Source organism: Canis lupus, chromosome 30 (genome assembly GCF_003254725.2).
Source record: "Canis lupus dingo isolate Sandy chromosome 30, ASM325472v2, whole genome shotgun sequence".
Taxonomy (NCBI): Eukaryota; Metazoa; Chordata; class Mammalia; order Carnivora; family Canidae; genus Canis; species Canis lupus.
In genome coordinates, this window is record NC_064272.1 from 35,131,733 (window position 1) to 35,154,753 (window position 23,021).

Consider the following 23,021-nt stretch of genomic DNA (forward strand, 5'->3'; position numbering starts at 1 on the left):
TGTGATGTTGTTTATACAGCGGACGCAGCCTCAGAGAGGCTGAATGGAGGTTTCTGTATTTGCTCCTTAGGATCCTCGGATGTCCACACACAGTCACAACCTAAAAGATTCAGTGGAAAAACAGTTTAGTGTTTTCCTTTTTATTTGCTTGCATATATCGAAAGCCTGTGCAGAAGGCAGAAAACACATTTTTTTTAAGTTTCTATTTTAATCCCAGTGTAGATAACATGTTAGTTTCAGGTGTCCAAAATAGTGACTCAACACTTCCATACATCACCCTGTGCTCATCGTGACAAGTGCTCTCCTTAATCCCCAACACCCATGTCACCCACCGCCTCCCCTCACTCCCCTCTGGTAACCACCACTTTGTTCTCTAGAGTTCAGAGTCTGTTTCTTGATTTGTGTCTGTCTCTCTTATTTTTTTTTTCCCTTTGCTTGTTTGTTTTGTTTCTTAAATTCCACGTATGAGTGAAGTCATATGGTGTTTGTCTTTCTCTGAAGTATTTCACTTAGCATAATGCTCTCTAGTTCTATCTGTGTCATTGCAAATGACAAGATTTTATTTTATTTCTAAAATTATTTATTTATTTATTTATTTATTTGAGAGGGACAGAGAGCACATGAGCAGGGGGTGGGTGGTTAAGGCACAGCAACAGGGACAAACAGACTCCCCACTCAGTGGGGATCCCCTATACACGGGGCTTGATCCTAGGATCCCGAGATCATGACCTGAGTCAAACTCAGATGTTTTAACTGACTTAGCCACCCCAGTGCCCCTACATTTCATTCTTTTTATGGCTGAGTCATATTCCACTGTAAATATATACTACCTTTTCTTTACCCATTCATCAGTCGATGGACACTTGGGCTGCTTCCGTATCTTGGGTATTGTAGATAATACTGCAATAAACATAGGGGTGCCTGTATCCCTTTAAATTAGTGGTTATTTAATCCTTTGTGTAAATATACACTAATGCAATTTCTGGATCCTAGAGTAGTTCTATTTTTAATTTTTTGAAGAACCTCCATACTGTTTTCCAGAGTGGCTGTACTAGTTTGCATTCCCACCAACACTGCAAGGGGGTTCCCCTTTCTCTTCACCCTCATCCACATCTGTTGTTTGCTGTGCTGTTCCTTTTAGCCAATATGAGGTGTGAGGTGGTATCTCATTATGGTTTTGATTTGCATTACCCTGATGCTGAGTGATGTGGAGCATCTTTTCATGTGTCTGTTGGCCATCTGGATGTCTTCTTTGGAGAAATGTCTGTTCATCTCTTCTGCCCATTTTTAAATTGGATTATTTGTTTTTTGGGTGTTGAGTTTTACAAGTTCTTTAAACATTTTGGAAACTACAGAAAAAAAAAAAAAAAAAAAAACCTTTTCCGGGAGAAGAAAGGATAAGAAGTGACAAATGAGTCTGTCTCAGCTCCTCCCTCTTGGGTGATTCCCCAGGTTTCATTGGTGTCCTTCAGAGATGTATCCTGCGTTATGCATATGCATTTTCGTGTCCTGTGTACATTTTTTTCTCTGTTCTTTTTCTTCTTTTTTTTTCACATAAACAGGAGCATGGACATCCTCAGTTCAGTGACTTGTTCTTTTTTACTTTAACCATGTTTTGGAGGCAATTTTGTCTCAAGACGTATGCATCTCCCTTGTTCCTTTATGAGACTGAGCGCTACCTACTGCGCTAACGAGGCACCTTCCCTTGTTCCTTTAAACAGCTTCATTGTCCTCCAGTGTCTGCCTGTACCATCATTTAACTCGCTCCTTATTCCTCCATTTAAGGACATGTGTGTTGCATTTCACATTTATAATTCATTCATTTATTTTTAAGATGTTATTTATTTATTTGAGTGAGTGCACACACACGCGGAGGGAGGGGCAGAGGGAGAGGGAGAAGCAGAGGGCCTGCTGAGAAGGGAGCCCCACCCGAGACTTGATTCCAGGACCCCTGGATCATGATTTGAGCCAAAGTTAGATGCCTAACTCACTGAGCCACCCAGACGCCCCTTGCATTTATCATTTAAAAAAAATTTTTAAAAGATTTTATTTATTCATGAGAGATACAGAGAAAGAGAGAAGCAGAGACACAGGCAGAGGGAGAAGCAGGCTCCATGCAGGGAGCCTGATGTGGGACTCGATCCTGGGACTACAGGATCATGCCCTGGGCCGAAGGCAGGCACTAAACCACTGGGCCACCCAAGGATCTCCAGCATTTATCATTTTTAAGTCACGACTCAGATATGCAAAATGCAAACTGATTTTTCTATAACCAGACTTGGTTCATGAGCCTCTGTTTCTGCTGCTGCAGGACAACAGCCAGTTCTGGGAGACTCCAATGCTCCGACTGTCGGTTCAGGGTTTATACTCAGTTTGGTCAGGATTCCCTCCTTTCTTTGCATCCTCTTTTCTCTCTGGGGGGGATGTGGCTCCCGGATGAAAAGTTCCTGCACAGTCTTGATAAAGGGAGCACCGTGTCTGCTCTGCCTCATTGCTTTCCACTCTTTGCAGTAACTGCTTCCAAAATCCCCACAAAAACTCCTTTGGGATAACCCCTTGGGTGGGTGCCTCTGCCCTGACACCTGCCTCCCATCCTGCCCCCCTGTCTTGCTCAGGGGGCGTGTTGGATGAGGTCTTCCCCACAAGGCGGGCAGGTACCTTCTGTCTCAGGCTCCTAAACGCATCTGGAGTTTGTATTGTACCCCATCCCAGGCCGCAGCATTCTGGCCTAATCTCTGGTTACGGCCTCTCACTTTGTCCCTCATCTGCCTGCTAATCAAACTCTTTATTTCCTTTGGTTTGAGAAGATAATTCCGAGGTAGTTCCTCAGGCCTGTCTCAGGTACAGAGACGGGCCAGCCAAATGTGGCCCAAAACATGCGCTTGGTGAGAGTTTCGTTTTGATATATAATAACAGTGGCAAGTACAAATATGACATATAATCTTTAAAATAATTCCTTAAAATCATGGGGAGATGATTCATTGGATGTAGTAAAGAGTCAGTAGGAGGTCAGACTTTCTCAGCAGCATCTGGCACAGGGACTCCCCAGCACCCCTGCTTCTGTCTGGCATCTCTAGTCATCAGTAATCTTCCATCCCACCACCCTCCCTCCCATCTTCCCTAGGGAAGAACTGATTTCTGCTTATCTAGCCATTCAGCTCAGGTACCTAGGTGCAAAGGAGTGCTACTTCTCTAAATGCTGTGAGAGCCAGAGCCCCCAGGATCAAGCAGGGCAAGGAGACCTCCCCCTGGAGCAGGGACAGCTGGCGTCACTGCCAGTTCCATTCATAGAGGTCCAGCTCCTCCAGGGTGCCCAGGCTCAGACTCCTGGGGCTCCTTGCGGGCCCGTCCCAGGGGCTGCTGCTCTGCTGGATGCAGTGGCCCATGTGTGGTTCATGTTAGCACAGCTGAGGGAGGCTGGGCCCCTCGCAGAGACTTGTCTGAGCTCTAAGGCCAAACAAAAGGGAAGTAAACATGGAGAGCATAAGAAATACAAACAGCCTGGCTTCTGGAGAGAGCAGGCTTTTCTTGCTGCCCATTCCACTCAGTGCTAAGCGAAGAAGTGGGAAGCCGTCCTATGGCCGCAAGCAGCTGACAGCCTGGCCTCGGTGGCTTTCCAACTCTGACAGACATGCATGGAAGCATCCCAACTCCTTAATTCTTCCCTCCTTTTGAGAATAAAGCCCGAGTTCCAGACCCTGCTGGGCCCCTCTTTCCATTCTGAGAACCTGTTCCTTCTCCAGGGTTCGGTACCAGGAATGACCTCTCCCGGTGGACAAGACTTTTATCCTTACATAGAGGGAGGTGGCCTTATCCTCAGCACCACATTAGTTTAACAGTCTTTTAATATAATACAGTATTTTGTAAAGCAGAGATTAAACAAATGCATAAATGGAGAGGAGGCTTTTCCTTCATTTGGCAATCAGGGCTTGAGTCATTCATTCATTCATTCATTCATTCATTCATTCATTATTTCAGTTTTTCAATCGTTACTCAGCTCTTCCTATTGTCACCGTGCAAGGTTCCAGGAATATAAGACAAAGAAGAGGTATCCCCTGCCCTGAAGGAGCCTACAGGCCAATAAACTAAGGCAGACTAGACAGATCGAGCTGTGACAATCACATGGGGTCCAGTGGGAGGATGAAAGAGAAGGACATTGATTTCATGCGGTGAAGGGTTGGGTGGAGTCTGCACCAGGAAGAGCATTACTAGGGAAGTAATGCTTCAGCTAAGTACTGAGCGGAGGGGAGAGGGAGGTAGTCCAGGACATGGTGGTGGAGAAGGCAGCCTAGAGAGGAAACATCACGAGTGGAGCATGAGAAATAAGTACATGGAGCGTGGGGTGGGTGGTCCATGCTGTGCCAGGGCCATGACAAGACAGGCAGCATGAGCCATGTTATGCTGGCTGAGTGGCAAAGCCAAGGACTATGGACCTAAAACAGAGATGTGGCGAGAGTGGAAGAGCCAGCCCACCCCGGTCGGTGGTGTGGTACATGGGAGTGAAACAGAGCAGTGTTTTTCATGGTGTGGTCCACAGACCGCCTGGGAACCTATTAGAAATACAGATTCTCAGATGCTGCCCCAGATCTCCTGAATCAGACTCTGCAGATGGGGGTCAGTGGCCCGTTTTTACAAAACTTCCTGGTGATTCTGGCACTTACTCGAGTTTGAGAATGGCTGAGGTGGAGACTATGGGAAGAACTAGGAGGAGAAGTCTTGTAGGGAAAAGATGATGAATTTGGGCTTGAATGTGTTGAGTTTGTGAGATGTCTGCGGGGATGAGTAGGGGGAGGGTGGTCCCATGACCCACAGCATCAGCATCACCTGGAAGCTGGTTACAAACACACAATCAGAGGTCCACCCAGGTCTCCCGAATCAGAAGCTGTATTTTGGCAAGATCCCCAAGTGAGAAGCAGACTCTCTAGTCTAGAGGTCAGTTGGGCATATGTGGTTAACACTCAGAAGGGTCCGGGCAGGCAGGAGAAGTGGGGTGTTGTCGTTACAGGTGATGGAGGACACACATCCAGGGCACGTGCATAGGGTTGAGAAGGAGACTAGATGTGGTGTCTGTGCTGGAATCATCGCACTGGCCGGGCCTCACGTCACAAAGCTGCCCAGCATCACACATAATGAGGCCCTGGGATGGCAGTCAGCCCGTCGTAAGGAAGAACATTTTATGTACTTATTACCCTTTCCAAAATGCTATTTCCATCCATTATCTCAAGAAACAACAATTTCCCAGACACCCACAGTAGGTCACTGGAAGAACTGGGACCGGAACCTGGTGTCAGAGCCCTTACTGTCAAGTTCTTGTCACTGAGCCATCCTGTGGGGGAGGGAAGCATTTATTTATGTTATCAGGGCCCGAAAACATTACACATCATGCTCAGTGGATGTTCCTAGAATCCACTCAGTGAAGGTTTGTGGAGCAAATGCTGGAAGACAAAATGACAAAAACTGCCTTCAGGTTCAAAACATGCATTCCTATTGATAACCTCAATTTGATCTTTATGATACCATTGTAAGTAGGTAAGACACGGATAATTCATGGCCTAATTTTTAAAAAAAGTAACAGCTTTATTGAGATATAATTAATATGCCATAAAACCAATCATTTAAGGTGTGTAATTCAGTGGGGCGCCTGGGTGGCTCAATCAGTTAAGCATTCGACTCTTCATTTGGCCTCAGGTCATGATCCCAGGGTTGTGGGATCGAGCCCCTTGTTGGACTCCCTTCTGAGTGGGGAGTCCGCTTCTCCCTCTTCCTCTGCCCCTCCTCCTGTCCTAGGGCTTTTTCTAACATAAATAAATAAATCTTTAAAAACATACATAAAAAATAAAGTGTAAAATTCAGTGGTTTTTATTATATTCACAGGCTGTGCAACCATCACCACTGTCTAATTACAGAACATTTCCATCACCCCAAAAAGAAACCCCATACCCTTCAGCTGTCACTCCCAATTTTTCCCTCCCTCCTGATTTTCCCTCCCCTCCTGGCATCTGCTGAACTTCCTTTAAATTGTTATTTATTTTTTAAATTTAAATTCTAGTTAGTTGACATACAGTTCAGTATTGGTTTCGGGAATAGAATTCAGTGGTTCATCGCTTACATACAGCGCTCAGTGCCCATCACAACAAGTGCCCTCCTTAATCCCCATCAGTTATCTATCCCCTCCCCTATCCACCTCCCTCCATCAACCCTCAGCTCGTTCTCTATCCATCAAGAGTCTCTCAAAAAAAAAAAAAAAAAAGAGTCTCTCATTATTTCTCTTCCTCTCCTATTCCCCCCTTGCTTATGTTCATCTGTTTTGTTTCTTAAATTCCACATGAGTGAAATCATATGGTATTTGTCTTTCTCTAACTTATTTTGCTTTAGCGTAACACACTCTAGCTCTATCCATGTCATTGCAAATGGCAAGATTTCATTCTTTTTGATGGCTGAGCAATATTCCATTGTGTATATATAGCACATCGTTGTTCATCAGGCGATGGGCATTTGGGCTCTTTCTATAGTTTGGCTATTGTGTAATCTCCTTTCTTTGTGGATTTGTCTGTTCTGGGTAGTACACATCAGTATGATATGTGGCCTTTCATTTTGGCCTCTTTCACTTCGAGTGTTCTTGAGGCTCATCTCTGTTATAGCCCATCTCAGTACTCCATCCTTTTTATGGCTGAATGATAACCCATTCTTTGGATATACTATGTTTTGTTTGTCCGTTCATCACGTGATGGACTTGGGTTGTTTCTGTTTCCAAGCTGTTATGAAGAAGGCCGTTATATACATTCACATACAAGTTTTTGTGTGGATATGTATTTTCATTTCTGTCGGGTATATAGCTAAGATTGGAATTGTTGGGTCATATGGTAACACTACATTTAACTTTTTTGAGGAGCTTGCAGGTAGCGTTCCAAAGTGACTGCACCATTTTGCATTCCCTCCAGGAATGTGCGAGGTTCCAGTTTCTCTGCATCCTCCCGACACTTGCTATTATCTGTCCTCTCTCTTTTAGCCCTCCTGGTGGGCATACTCCCATTTTATAGGTAAGAAAAATGGATGGTGCATTGTTTGCCAAACTAAGCGGCCAAGCTAGAACTTTTTTTTCCTTTAAAGCAAATGCCTATACGATGCATGCTCTGTGCTAGGCATCATTTGGGTCCTTTGCTCTTACTGTTTATTCCTTACAACAACCTGTAAGGAAGGTACTATCATTGTCTTTGTTTATAAATGCATACAGGGCAGGACTGGGCCTACAGTGAAGCCCTGGGGCACAACATTCAAGGAGACCTCACTCTCAGATTCCACCAGCACCGGGGCGACCTTTAAATGCTGCATCCTGTGTACCTCACTGGCCTCTCCCTAGTCCTGGCCCCGTTTAAAGAAACTGAATTATCAGAAGACTGAGCCACTTACCCAAAGTTGCATAAGTTAGTAACTGGCAGAGCTGGGATTCCAATCAGGAAATCTGGCTTCAGAGTTCAAGTCATGAATCACTATGCTGTGCTCACACCTAGGCCTAGGTGGCCAAACTGGCCTTCTTCTGTTTCTTTCTCAAGACCCACGTTTCCAAAATTTGACAAGTGAGGAGTCCAATGTAAAATCCCAAAGATGTGCTATGACCAAACAGAACCAACTAACCTTACGGCTTCCCAGGTACCTACCACATGCTAACCCGTGAAGGGCTAACTGACCACACACTCTCCCTTGGCCGCATCTGTACTCATCACCCCAACTCTGCATAGATCTGCCCAGTTCGAGGAGGCCACCCTGCAAGTGGCCAGATGGACCCTGTCCTGGTGGGGAAGAGGCCATCCTGAACCATCAGGATGATGAGTTCTGACCACTGTGAGGAAAACACATGCTCCCTTAGCCAAGTGGGGATTAGTCTGCCCCTCGTTCCAGGGTCCCAACTCAAATATTCATAAATCATATCTCTCACAGTCACACCCTGACCAGCTGCTCATTCTTGTTAGCCCGTTTATCAGTTAGCTGGTCATGTGTTTTTGAAACATCATCTTTCCAGTGGTGCTGCTACTCCAGTGGGTTTTGAATGGTTTTCCAGTTTAGGCCAAGGCTCTGTAAGGCAGTGTGAATACAAAAGTGTCCATCGACACCTGTGTATTGTACCTCCTCGGGATGATGGGCAGCCTTTGGAAAGATGCTTACTCAAGTCATCAGCCAACAGTAGCTTATCTCTCTGCTGCCTCTGTTCCCCTAAGGGCAGGATCAAGTCAGTCCTGGTTCAGTAGCCCTCGCTAGGTGAGCTGCAGCATTGTAGCCTGGCCCAGGCCAGCAGATTGCTGTTAGGTCCTAAGAAAATTTTGTAGATGTTATTCTCCATTAAAAATGATCACTTTTGGGGTGCCTGGGTGGTGCAGTCAGTTAAGCATCTGACTCTTGGTTTCAGCTCAAGTCATGATCTCAGGGTCGTGAGATGGAGCCCGTGCCGGGAGTCCGCTTGAGTTTCTCTCTCCCTCTCTCCCTGCCCCTCCCCATGCCCATGCACTTGAGCATTCTCTTTCTCCCTCAAGTACATAACAAATCTTTGGAAAAAATGATCACTTTTATGGTTGCGTTCTCATCCTTTGGTTTGGAATTTCAATTCACCAAAGCTATGCGACTCTGGACCAGCAGCACCAGCAGCACCTGGGAGCTTGTTGGAAATGCAGAGTCTCAGGCCCCACCCCAGACCAATCAAATCAGAGTCTGCCTTGAACGAGATCCCTAGTTGATTCCTCTGCACAGCCAAGTCTGAGAAGCATTGCTTCACGTGTCCTCATTTCTCTATTACCTTCAGCTGGCATCTCCACCTGGCACTTACTTTGAGGCTGGAATTTCTGGTAGGCTTTCAGATCTTAAAAGGAAAAGACATACACACAGAAATTCTTTCCCTCGCCTTTACATGATGTCATTCATTTTACCTGGCCTGCCACAAGAAAGAAAAAGGCAAATTACATCCAAGTTATATATATCTTTAAGACTAACTTCTTAATTGTGTCTCTTAAAGCAGCACGCTGGATTCCCCCATCATTAACAGAGTCCCTAGTGTTGCCAAGATTAATCGCGAAATGCCTAAAGGCAAAATAAACACTGTAGCGCAGTTTAATTCAAAACCCTATCAGCTAAGAATGAAGGTGCAATTAGTGATAAAGATGTTAATAATTAGTTGTGGTCTGTTAAATTTTACATTCAGTGGTTACATAGAGTGAAGAAAGAATTTCCTCACGAGGACAGAAATTAGTGTTTCACCTTGATTGCTATTTTAATGTGCTTATTTTAATGGGGCCATCCTGTAGAAACCCTTGGGCACATTTCCAATTTTACATAAATGTAGAATTAATTATTATGGAAGCATATAATTTTAGAGTTGGAATGACCTTCATGGTCATTAGATCCAGCTCAGACATTTTACAAAGAAGTAAGACATGATTTCTTCAGGTCCTTGCACAGAGTATTGGAACCTCGCTCCCAGCTCAGACCAGTGACCCTGAAACCCTTCTCACATCCCTGCAGACAGAAATGCTTCCTCTCGCCTCAGAATTCTCAAGCCACCGCGTGCTGTTGCTCGCAAGGCCGGATCCCACCTTGTGTTATGTTCTGGTTGCTTTCAGGTTGTAAGATTGGGGGCTTGGGAACCATATCTGACTCATTTTTATATTTTGACCATTCCTAGCTCTGTGTTTTATAAACAGTAGTTGTGCAATAAATTTACACCCAACGGTCTGCTGGAACTATTCTATCCCATTCACTAGAGCTGATTGTATCTTTATAATGGTGCCTCGCGATGAGTCACGGTGGAAGCATTTATGCCCTGGATGTAGGAAAATGCCACAAATCAGGGCTTTCTCCTCCCTGGAAAACAGTTATTAAACATATACCAGCGTACAACTCTTTATGTGATTTTTTTCTAAGGTCTCACAAGGCAACAGGTCTTGACAAAATCTAAAGATGGTACCGACACGAAGATACGCCCGTCCACCCACTGTTCGGTGTAGGGTATCCGACTGTTTTGCCTCCTCTTCAGGGATTAAGTTTGACCCAGTGCAAGTCAGGCATCAGAACTACATTAGGGTGTGGTTGCTGAGCTATAAGTTCCACTTACCTGGAAAAGCTATTTGGGCATGAAGGGTAATGGAAACTGGTCTGAAATATCAGGCACAGTTGAGTGAGAGAGAAAAAAAAAAAAAGAAAAACACAAAAAAACAAAAAACAAACCCACAAATTATTTTCAGAGAAAACAAATGCACAGGAAGTTGCTGTGGCCGGAATTACAATCATATACTTCTTCAGAAAACCTTCAGGGGCTCCCTACAGCCACTGAACGGGTCCAGAGGCCCTGCCACAAGTCACGTACTGCCCACAGCTTACCGTGCCAACCTCACTTTGCACCGCTCACATCGCCCACCTTCATGCCACCTTCCGGCCTCCGTGGAGCCTCCCTGGGCCAGCTTCCAGGACAGGACGTCCCCTCCCGGAATGCCCTCCCTCTGCCTCCACGTGCCACCATAGGCGCTCTCCCAAGGTTTCCGTCCCTGCCCGGTCCCCTCCAGCGGGGATCACAGTTTCTAGGTTGACATGGACCTTCCTGTGACTCACGCATCTGCTCTTGTGCATCTTCCCTTAGGAGCAGGACCCGCGGTCCCATCGGCCCTGGCAAGTACGGCTACGGAAAGGCCCCGTATATCTTGCCGCTGCAGACCGACTCGGCGCACTCGTCACAGAGGCTTCGCAGGCAGAGGGCCTCGGCCCGGCCCCCCGGGGCCCCGGAGGCGTCTGGTCCTGGCCACGGCTACGGCGCGCGGGCGCACCAGGCTCCCCGGCAGGGGCCTCGGTACCAGAGCGACAGTGGCCCTCGTTCCGGGCTGCAGGCCTCCGAGGCGTCCCTCTACCAGCTGCCTTTGACTCATGACCGAGGCTTTCCCGCAGCTTCCGGGCTCTTCCACGGCCTGGAAACCAGCAGCAGCCCCGGCATGGGGGCAGCCCGGAGCTTCTCGCAGCCTGCCCGGTCTGCTGCCATCTCCTGCATCGGGGCCTATCGGCAGTACAAGCTGTGCAACACCAACGTGAGTACACGCGGCCTCACGCCTCCTGGGAGACCGAACGGCCGCAGTCTTTCAGGCCTACGGGCCTACAGGCCTACACCCGGGTACCTGCTGTCCCTCTCTCCTCCCTCCGGGCATTCGCTCATTCTTCTCATTTTCATGAGGCTGTTACCTAAGTGACTAAGGGATGACTTTTTGAATCACTTATTGACAGTCCCTTTTTTTAAATTTATTTTTTACTGGTGTTCAGTTTGCCAACATATAGAATAACACCCAGTGCTCATCCCGTCAGTGCCCACCTCAGTCACCCCCACCCCCCGCCCACCTCCCCTTCCACCACCCCCTACTTCGTTTCCCAGAGTTAGGAGTCTCTCATGTTCCGTCTCCCTCTCTGATATTTCCCACTCATTTTTTTCTCCCTTCCCCTTTATTCCCTTTCACTATTTTTTATATTCCCCAAATGAATGAGACCATATAATCTTTGTCCTCCAATTGACTTACTTCACTCAGCATAATACCCTCCAGTTCCATCCACGTCGAAGCAAATGGTAGGTATTTGTCGTTCCTGATGGCTGAGGAATATTCCACTGTATACATAGACCACAGCTTCTTTATCCATCATCTGTCGATGGACACCGAGGCTCCTTCCACAGTTTGGCTATTGTGGACATTGCTGCTAGAAACATCGGGGTGCAGGTGTCCCAGTGTTTCACTGCATCTGTATCTTTGGGGTAAATCCCCAGCAGTGCAATTGCTGGGTCATAGGGCAGATCTATTTTTAACTCTTTGAGGAAACTCTGCACAGTTTTCCAGAGTGTCTGCACCAGTTCACATTCCCACCAACAGTGCAGGAGGGTTCCCCTTTCTCCGCATCCTCTCCAACATTTGTGGTTTCCTGCCTTGTTAATTTTCCCCATTCTCACTGGTGTGAGGTGGGATCTCATTGTGGTTTTGATTTGTATTTCCCTGATGGCCAGTGATGCAGAGCATTTTCTCATGTGGCTGTTGGTCATGTCTATTTGACAGTCCCTTTTGCTGCGTATCAGACCACCTCCACATTCTCAGTGGCTTTTTATCAACAATATTTATCCTTTGTGCCTGGGTTGGTGTTGGTCAAGGGCAGTTTGGCTAATTTAGGGCCTAAGGTGGTGGTGCTTCAAGAAGTGGGAGTTGGGAGGGGGGCAGGTGTGACTAGCATCAACATGTTCCAGTCTCCTGCCGTTCCTGGCATGAGCACTTGGGATATTATTGATGAAAAAGTCTGATAGTGAATAACTTGCTGAAGGTTCCATTGCTAAGCAGTAGCAAGGAAAATTATAAATGGAAACTACATGAGGTGACCAAATGTGTGTGTGTGTGTGTGTGTTTTAAATATCAGCTTAAAGACTGTGTAAAGGAGAAAGAAATAAGAGAATGTCCAAAGATTAAATTTCCAAGTTGCTATATTTTTAATTAATAATTTAATCTGCCTTAATATTCCGTTACTGGGCAACAGGACAGCTGTTACATATTAGCTTCAATTTCCTCATTAAAAATATATTTCCTGCTATAGAGTCCATAGAAATGACTTAATTTGTGATTTTAATAATTCCTCTGAATGCCTGGATTGCTCTGTAGCCTGTTCTTCCACTGACAGACTTCAGGAATTATTAATTTTTGTACAGCAGTGATTTTTCTAAAACCATCGCTAATCAGTCAACCATTAAGTCTTTATTAAGCATCACTGCCTTGTAACAGAACAGGTGCTATAGAAGATAAAAGAAGAGTTGTATTATCTGTCTTGTAGGGTCATTAAGAGGATCAAATGAGGAGATGTTAAGACAGGGCTTTATAACAAAAAGAAATACTTGTGTCCGTGATCATACATGGTCCCTGTCCTTGAATATCATTACTATCCTTTTAAAATAATGGGATGCCTGGTGGCTCAGCTGTTGAGCGTCTGCCTTTGGCCCAGGGTGTGGTCCTAGAGACCCGGGATCGAGTCCCACATCGGGCTCCTCACATGGAGCCTGCTTCTCCCTCTGCCTGTGTCTGCCTTTCTCTCTCTGGTGTCTCATGAATAAATAAATAAAATCTTTTAAAAAATTAAAAATGCAACGAATTCAGGGGTTGCCTGGGTGGCTCAGTTGGTTAAGCATCCAACTCTTGGTTCCAACTCAGGTTACGATCTCAAGGTCGTGAGACTGAGCCCGTGGCTCTGTGATGGGCTCCACGCTGGCCACGGAGCCTGCTTAAGATTCTCTCTCCCCAGGGATCCCTGGGTGGCGCAGCGGTTTGGCGCCTGCCTTTGGCCCAGGGCGCGATCCTGGAGACCCGGGATCGAATCCCACGTCGGGCTCCTGGTGCATGGAGCCTGCTTCTCCCTCTGCCTGTGTCTCTGCCTCATTCTCTCTCTCTTTCTGTGTGACAATCATAAATAAATTTTAAAAAAAATTAAAAAAAAAAGATTCTCCTCTGCCCCTCCCTCACTCTATGTCTCTCTTAAAAACTTAAAATCTTTAGAACAAATAAATTAAATGAATTCATTTCTAATGTAGAACACATTCTCTCATGGACTAACTAGTATGTTTCTTAATTTTGAAGATCACATAAACCATAAAGAGAATGAAAAAGTGAGAAGGCATTTGATGTACTGAACCTGAGATCTACTTAGTATTTCTCTCGCTTCACCTACAATTTTCAAGTGTGAGCATTTTGCCAGGTCTGTGCTACTGACAGCAGGGCCGCCTCTCTCCAGTGTAGATATTGTGGCTTCTCTGGGGGCTGGGATGACTCCACTACTAAGGACACAAAATTGTGAGGAATTTTAGAAAATTCTTGTGAATTTATGATGTCTGCCATCATTTGACAGCTAGCAAAGTCACATCTCAAGCCCAGGATGGGGAGGTGAATGTCGACAAAGGATTATACAGCTTTAGTTCCCTTCTCTTGGCTGTAACATTTCACACAGTGTCCTCCCCAGCACACCCCATCATCCCAAGTCCCATCCACTTACCTTATTGAGACATGTCATTCCGTAGAGGTCCCATTACTGCCTATCTTCTTTTTATAAGCCCATGGCTTCTTGGCACTTGGGCCTACCCCTCTCCCCCACGAACACCTTAAAACTCTCTGTGTTAGGGGTCCCTCAGACCTCTGCTAGGTTTGATGATTTGTTGGGAGGACTCAACAGCTGTGATTTATTACAACAAAAGGGTACAGAGAAATATCAGCAAAGAGAAAGGCACGTGAGGTAAAATCTAGAGGAAACCAGACACACGCTTCCAGGACTCCTCTCCTAGTGGAGTCTCACAGGGGGTGCTTCATTCTCCCAGCAATGAGTTGTGACAACACGTGTGAAGTGTTGTCTACGAGGACAGCTCATTAGAGACTCTGTGCCCAAGTGTTTTATTGGGGGCTGGTCACAGGCCCCCTCTGCCTGCCACATACCAAAATTCCAGACTCCCAGTAAGAAAGCAGGTGTTCAACATAAACTGTATTGCTAATGCAAATAGTTTGGGCACAGCAAGTCACTCTCATCACTTCGGGAGTGATGGAAACCCTTAGGAAATCCGAGTTCCCAGATGCCAGCCAAGGACCAATCTTGTAAGCAGGCCTTTCTGAAGACAGCCATTTCAGTCCTGCTGTCCTGGGTCTTGCACACTTCCTGCATGGACCCATGTGCTCTGGCACCTTAGTGTGGATGACCTCATGTAGACATTTACCTGTCCCTCCCACCCCCTCAGTGGGGAACATGAAGAGATAACCTGAATCTCCAAATTGTGTACCTCTTCCTACTCCAAGGGGAAAGAAGTGAAGGGCAGTATTGTGAAAAATCATATTTGTCTAATAGGGTATCCAGGTTATCACTTATGTCTCCTCCAATGAGGTAAAAGAAATACATGCCTTTAGAGATCTCTCCCAGTTCCTATCTGGGAGAAGAGAAAGAAGGGGAGGTAGGCCGGGGCAGGTTGGAAGCATACCCTGATTTCAGAACACTGTTCCTTACACCAAGGGCCTGGGAGATCCCCCCCAAGTTCTTGATGGAATACCCCACTTTCTAAGACTACCCCCGCAGTAGAGGTCACAGTTGTGAGATGAATGATTAGTGCATATAAGGGGTGATGTGAATTAGGGAAAATGGTTTTGCAGGCTTCCAGATCTCGGAGCAGTATCTCATCACTGGTCACAGTCCCTCCCTCAACACCCTTGTGGTCCAGCGGCAGAGAAGGTGCCCAGTGCAGCAGCCTGGATGTCATCGCACCCAGTGCTGGGGCACTTGGGGTGGGGGAGCAGCTTTGGGGGAACCAAGCAGGAAGCCTCTGGGTTGGAGAAGACTCCACTGAGGAGGGAACAGTTGAGCTGGGTTTCAAAGAATGGCTGAAAGAGAGAAAAGGGCATTTGGGGGCAAAAGAAAACCACTTAGTCAAAGACAGGGAGGCAAGATTATGCCAGAGTCTTAGGTGCCGTGATGCTTGTTAGATAGTAGGGCCCCTCCTTCCCTTCCCTCTGGCCTCCTCCTATCCACTTCATTTTTAAAAATATTTATTTATTCATTCATTCATTCATTCATTCATTCATTCATTCATTCATGAGAGACACATAGAGAGGCAGAGACAGAGGCAGAGGGAGAAATAGGCTCCCTGCAGGGAGCCCAGGACCCCGGGATCACGCCCTGAGCCAAAGGCAGACTCTCAACCACTGAGCCACCCAGGCATCCCTCCTTCTATCCACTTTAAATAATCACAGCTGTAGTGGGCAGTTTGGTCTTTAGCATCTCGAAATACAGAGATTTCACGTGGGCCTGGCTTGACTTTCATACATGAGATCGATGCGTGAGAAACTTGCAAAAACACAGCACAGAGTCAGAAAGTGATTCTAATCAACTGGTTTGATTGGAGGTTAGGTTGCAGGGTGGTCTGAAACAGGAGGCTTGGAAGCAGGCTGTGCTGGATTTGAGCCCCCATTTCCATGGGCAAGGCGCTGAACTCCCTGGGACCATCTGGGCGGCAGGGAGAGTAAGAACACCTGTTCCACAGGGTTGATCATGCACATGAGGAGCTGACACATTAGGAAATATGGCACGTTGACCTGGATGAGTAAACGTGGCATATGTGGCTTGCCTGCCCCTCCAGAGCTTGGAGCAGAGCAAAGTCTCCCATGGCACTTTCTAAGCACTTGGTCATGAAATTATGGTTGAAGTGATCAGACTTGCTCAGAGTCCCCTTTTGTCCTCCGGGGTTCAGGGTCCTTTCCCTTCACCCAGTAATAAAACACGGTTGCTGAGAGCCCCAACATGTCAGCTGTGATGTAGCTTCCAAGCAATCGCCCTTGGGTCAGGTGTAAAGTGACGAGAAAGTGAAACCAGAGATAAGCTCCTGCCAGTGAATGCTTTAACACCCTCCACTGTGCGTGTTTAATGTGAAGCCCTACTTTGTGATGTCATCTGGGAATTTTAAACATCTAGTGTGACTTTAGGACTATGACTCCTAGTAAGATGGCCTCTATGAAATAGTATAAATCAATAGTATAAAATCAATAATAAATGCAGTCCTCGTGGCCTCTGCATGTAGGCTTTAAAGATAAAGAAGGGTTTTTTTGTTCTGTTTTTTTCTTGCTTACATTGTATGTGAGGAAGTTAAGGTGACAAGCCCCAGTGTAAATAGAGACTCTTATGGTCTTTTATTTATTTATTAATGGATTTATTTATTTATTCATGCGAGACACAGAGAGAGAGGCAGAGACACAGGCAGAGGGAGAAGAGGGCTCCCTGCGGGGAACCCAATGCAGGACTCGATCCCAGGACCCCAGGATCACGACCTGAGCTGAAAGCAGATGTTCAATCACTGAGCCACCCAGGGGGCCCTCTTATGGTCTTTTAGAGCAGACACCAATCTTTGATGTCTACGGGTACAACACTCCAGGTCACTCGCTAGTGTGGGTTCTTACTTGACTCCATAAACACAGCATTGACATCGATGGTGGGGTCAGGTGTTAGGCTGTGGGTCAGGGACGCTGAGATTAAAGCAAGCTCTGGCTCTAAGTGCTGTCCAGTGGGAGAGACTCATAAACAGATCATGACAGGTATAGAGCACGGGCACCACTGCACTGCTGTGAGGCACTCTGAAGTCCTCCGGACAGTAGAAATGAGCCTGGCTTGGTGTCCTGGAGAAGTGCAGGCTGTCCAGGTAAGGGGAGGGTTTTCTAGGGAGAGGGAATCAGAGGGGCTCTCTGGGGACAGTCTCGGTGGAACCAGATGTTTCTCCTGTGAGCGGTGGCTTCTCCTCCAAGTACGTTGTCAGGAGGCACGGGGCAGCATGGGGAGGTCTCCGTGGTTTATCCACAGCCCTGCACTTTCTCAGGTGTGGCTAAAAATAATAAGTGCTCGAGGAATCAAGTAAATAGGTTTCTTCTTCGTGGAAGTTCGTGGAAGGCTGAGAGTTGGAAGCAAAAGCAGTGGAGTCTTGATAAGGCTGACGGATGCGGGGGAAGGAGAACAACAAATTGCAGTCCCTCTGGTGCCCGATCTACTAGCTGTTTCTGGGGTTTTGTATTATTATTTGCTAAGTCCATTAACAACCAAGACACTTTATGCCCTCTGTCCTGGAGGCCGAGATGTCTCTCTCCCCACTTTCTACTCTTAAGCACTCTGAATTCAGTGCTTTCTCTCTAGGGCACATTGACACTCTGGCTCTTTCTGGAGAACGGAGGCTGGAGTGAGTCAGCTGGTGCAGGGTGGGGAGGGGGTTATGATTTTACCACCAAAGGAGATGTGATCTTGAGTTTAGACAGAGTGCACTTAACGTTATGGGGAGGAACCCCTGGGGCTGAAAGCAGCTTTTAGCAAACATCGATGTGATGAGTTCTGGTATCAATGACTCTCCAGTAAATTTCCCTGGAGTGGGACTGGCTTCAGCCAATGGATTTGTCCATGTAGAGTTGTTTCGGTGTTACAAGTAAGTGAAAATGAAGGGAAAATATTGGACACATCTCAAATAGAGCTGAGCTCTCTTGAGGCAGGTTCTACGTCTACCCCATTTCTAGTCTCCTGTTGAATGAAAGAGCAGCTGACAAACAACCTCCAGACTGTGCTTTCACAAGGATCTTAGCAAATAGGCCAGGTCAAGATTTCTGAACAATTCGGTAAGGTGTGAAGCTTGCTTGAACAGTGGGGCCAGTTGTGGGATGGACAGGCCATCTAACTGGGTGCGCGATGTGTAAGTTTATCACCCACCTCCTTATCTGGGCAATACGTGCTGGTGTCAGTGCTTTTTGCATCAATTTCTGCTTTCCATCTTCTCAGACCACTTGGAATTTCTCATAGAAAGTTCACTTATTGACTTTTGCTTATTTTGTCAGTGGCCTTTCATAAATACATATTGAAATATGTATGTGAATATATGTAAACATATAAATAGTAAAGGTATTTGTTAAATATGTCAATATTAACTAGTATTAGCATAAATGTTTACATATATATAAATATATTGCATATACTTGAGATATGTCTGAGTCACACACACACATGAGCTGTTCACAATCGTCACTTCTAATTATAAAAAGTAATGCAAATAGTAAGAAATATCATGGTGGCAGAGAGCTATATCCTCATCTCCCAGTCCCTCTCCCTAGATGTAATTGCAACCAGTCATGTTTGATTTTTTGTTCCTCGGGTCATTCTCTCCGTGACTCAGATCACATGCTAATACATCTGCTTCTTGATACATCAACATCAAATTCTCTTTGTCAGCTTCTCACTCCAAAAGATAAAGAGATGACCCCCTTTCCTCCCACTGCTGATCCCTGCTAGGCACATTTTTATTTTCTGTTATATTTTTAATTACACATAGCATGTTAACAATTTTTATTTTCTTGATTTATCAACATTAGGGTGGATCAGTTAACTCCTTGCTTTGCAAGATTAGAAATTTAGTGCCCGGTTTGCCAAATCTTTCTCTTTGCATTACATGTTTTGGCCGATGCATTTTTCCTCCTGTGGCCTGTGACATTCCTGGAAGGGACTATTACGAGGGGTTCTTCTCTGTATCCTCCATAGTCACAACACCTGACACATAGTAGTAGGGGCACAGGGAATATTTGCCTTTGAGGGCATTTCTCCCCCGGTCCTAGCAGATAGCAGAGGGTCAAGAGGCTGCTTTTCCTAATGTGATCCCTAAATGTGCTGCTGGGGGGAGCAGAAGTTTTAAATGTTTTAAAAAGTTTACATTTGGCTGTATACTTTCTGATTAGTTAGAAAAAAGATGTTCTTGTTTAGATCTTCTTACAGACATAGAGCACTCCTGGGATAGGCCTAGATTTGTATGAACGCTTATCCAGAGTACTTAAAAAATATGTGGTTTTCCTGGCTGAATAGATGGGCTTAGTCATATTAACATCCACTGGGTCTCTGATGTATGTATTGCATGAGAGAGAAACACATTTGTCTAGGAGAACGTTATGAACTTGGATATGGAAAAAAAGTGTTTGAGGGCAAGAAAACCTCAAGGTATTGGCAGTGGGGGGTGGGGTGGGTAGGTGGGTTACTTTGTTTTTTGTTTTAAGTCCAGAACCTTCACCTGGCTCTTCTGAACAAACCAATTAACTGACTATCTAGAGAATGCTAGAAGTGGTAGCAGGTGGCAAGAGTTTTTGTGAGGTTGAATTTGTTCCAAGTGACTTGAGAAAGCAGATATGAAACATATTTGAAAAATGTGCTGGATAATTTGTAAGAAATTTTGATCCATGGTTGCATTTTTCTGCAGCTGGGAACCAAAACACCTTTTTCCAGCTGGGGAAGAGAGAGGGGAACGTTTGCTCAGAACACCTACCTGTCAGGCGCTTGAAGCTTCTGGAACTGCTGGAGTCATCTTTGACGTCCAGTTAGATTCCAGTTCAGCTACTATTTACTGAGCATTATTATGAGCCAGATATATTGGCGTATTACTAAGTTGATCTTCACAAAAACCCCTGCTGGGTGGGAGTGCTGCAGGGCTTGCTACCGAAATGCAGTAATTTGGGTTTAGAGAAATGAAGTGCTTTGCCCAAGACCACACAGCCACTTTCTCATGGCAGTGAAGGGATGTTAAATGTATCACATGTTGTTTGCTGGTAGCTGGTGTTTTGAGTGAATCTAGAGCAATGCAAAGGGTAAAAAAAAAAAAAAAAAAAAAAATGCATGTCTGACACAGGCAGGCTTCAAAGTCATGTTCCTTGGTACTTGAGGATGATGCCCTTCAGTCGACTGAGGAACTGAAAGTAATTAAGTAATCAAGAGGTAAGTATGCAATCACCAAGAATGAACTCTTGAGCAATGAAGAGGTGCAGGCAGTTGTCATCATAGATTAACTGGGGTCTCTCTCTCGGAACATAGCCCAAGTTTCCATAATACTCCTTGTAACTCATAGCAACCCTAGGCAGTTGTCTCGATGGAGCTTTGGATAAGGTCTGAAGTGCTTTACAAGGATTTGGCTCATTATATTAAAGTACATCTTTATTTCTTTTCCCATAAGAGACTAGTGGAAACATCCCTCCCTCTTTTGGATGGAAGGAAGTCATTTGAAAGGGAGGTTATCTCCCAGAGGCATTACATGGCAATAAAGCTCTGGTCTTTGCTAGCCCCATCCTTCATGAGCCTGATCTCTATCTACACAGCTTTTTCCCTGTCCTACTTTTCTGGCCTGAAGATTTCAAGAATCTGTGCCCATGGAAAGGATTAGTGTCTGCAGGAAATCTGCCCAAAGCCAACTCACAGTGTGAACTAGAGAGTTACTGATAAGGTGAGGGTGACTCAGTCTGTGGCATCAGGAAACAGCCCACTTAAAATGTAACAAATGTAAAATGATCCGTAACCTGGAAGTTTTAACTTCAGAGAGTCTGTTAAAATGAGAGGAGATTATAGACCGATAATAGTATGACAAGTACAAACAGATGTAACCCACAAAAGACGTGAAACAGAATTTCCCTGGCCCTGCTTGGTTTTCGTCCTCCTCAATCCACAATTGCCAGATCTTTACAGCTGAGGCCACTGCACCAGGCCTCAGAGGCTAAACCCAGCCTTGGCCTCTAGGACTCCTTAGGCCAGGGGTTAAGGCCCCATGACAAATCAGCTTTGCTGTCCACCCCGTCTTGAGGGGGGCACCATGGTATGGTGGTTACTGGCATGGGTTCTAGATCCAAAGAGTCTGGGTTCAAATCCTGACTTCGTTGTTTCTTAGCCATGACTTTGGGCAGCTCACTTAACTTTTTGCTGCCTTGGCTTCCTCATCTAGAAAATGAGCATAATAGTTGTGAGGATATATAGGAGCGTGTATGTGGTGGCATGCTTGGCATTCAGCAACTGCTCAGTAAAAGTTAGCTGTTCTTTTCTTTTCTTTTTTTTTTTAAGATTTTATTTATTTATTCATGAGAGACACAGAGAGAGGCAGAGACACAGGCAGAGGGAGAAGCAGGCTCCCTGAAGGGAGCCTGATATAGGACTTGATCCCAGGATTTGGGATCACACCCTGGGCCAGACAGATGCTCAACCACTGGGCCACCCAGGTTCCCCAAAAGTTAGCTGTTCTTAACATCATCACTTCAGGCTTCTGCATTCTTCACCTTTACTATAATTTTATCTCAGTAACCCATGTTTACATCTCACCCCTGTGAGCCTTGCATTTCTCTGGCCCAGTCCCTCTCCTACCCTCTAACTGGCAGCTCACTGGGTGTCATGTGAGTCTTTGCGGGGGTAACACACAGGGCCATGCCAGGACACCTGGTCATCCCCTGCTGCATCTTCCCATGCTCACCACGTGCTGGATACCATAGGAACATGCTAGGCTCAGCTGCCCTTGGGCAACTGGAGGTGGATTTGCCATCTCAGCACCTGACCCCCCCACTGCGGATCTGATGCCACAGGAAGCTTCCCTGCCTCAGGGAGGTGACCAGGCCATCCTCGGATAAATAAAGAACTTGTTGGTGACCTGGGACAGGGTGCCCTGAATGACCCATCATGCATATGGATCCATACTACATATGGATGTAGTAAGAGCATTAGTGGAGCATTAAAATGTACCATAGGATTATAAACTACAAGCACATGTAAAGCTGGCAAAGGGCCAAAGTGTTGGGAAGGGCTCAGTAATGATACATTTTTATTACATATTTACTGCCAACAAATTAGACAATGTAATAAACCAAAAGCTTTATTTTCTTTGTAAAAAGAAAAAAAAATCTATAACCCACCTTGCAGAGATGCTTTTAACCTCTCTTTCTCTATGTGCACACATACATGTGCACGTACACACACACACATAATCATTTAGCACTTTTTTTTTTCCTTAATGGGTTGCAGACTGCTTCCCATGTCACGAAATATACATTTATATCATCAAGTAGTGAACTATTCAAAATGATTCTACAGATGCTTTGGTACATGGTCCAGCCTTGTACCCTGTACCCTTGTACCCAAAATATTGGCATATTTTGCTGATGGAAGAGAAAGGGGTTAAGCAGACTGGCTGTTTTTGTGGTCAGTAGCTTCCAGTTCTGATAACTGCCACCAGACTAATTAAGGGTGGCTTCTAGCTGGAGCCTCACTGCCGAGCAGCTTGGCTTTACATGGGTGTGGTTATTTGAGGAACAGGACGCTTGCCCACTTGTTCTGGTCTGTTCCCATTATGAGAAAATGCAACCCAGTAGCTAATCTCTAGTTTCTGATTCTGGCCAGAGTGGGTGGTCAGTGCCCTGGGCTCTGTCCCTCTGTCACTGTGACCTCTGGTGAGCTGTGCCACTTGTCCAGGCCTCAGTGTCCTCATCTGTAAATTAAGGGGTTGGATTTGATTGTCACTGCTCTAACTCTGTGATTGCATGTTAAGAGCACAGAGTAAGGTTGAGGCTCGAGCGTGGCTTTTCATTGCTTCTGCGATCCAGTGCTGAGCTGCCTGCGCCAGGATCAGCAGAGGATTTCTTCAAACATATATTCCTGAGCAGTTTCCCTACCCTCCCACTGGGATGAGGCCTGAG

At 45.8% G+C, this 23,021-nt stretch overlaps 1 protein-coding gene across 2 annotated transcripts in view; it reads left to right on the forward strand.

Moving 5' to 3' along the window:
- The window catches only part of THSD4 (thrombospondin type 1 domain containing 4), a 564,963-nt gene that overhangs the window by 99,130 nt on the left and 442,812 nt on the right, over positions 1 to 23,021 (forward strand). For both annotated transcript variants that reach the window (XM_025472293.3, XM_049104441.1), the window contains exon 5: positions 10,622 to 11,060. In XM_025472293.3, the coding sequence (XP_025328078.1) occupies positions 10,622 to 11,060 (439 nt within the window). The remainder of the gene's footprint in view (positions 1 to 10,621; positions 11,061 to 23,021) is intronic.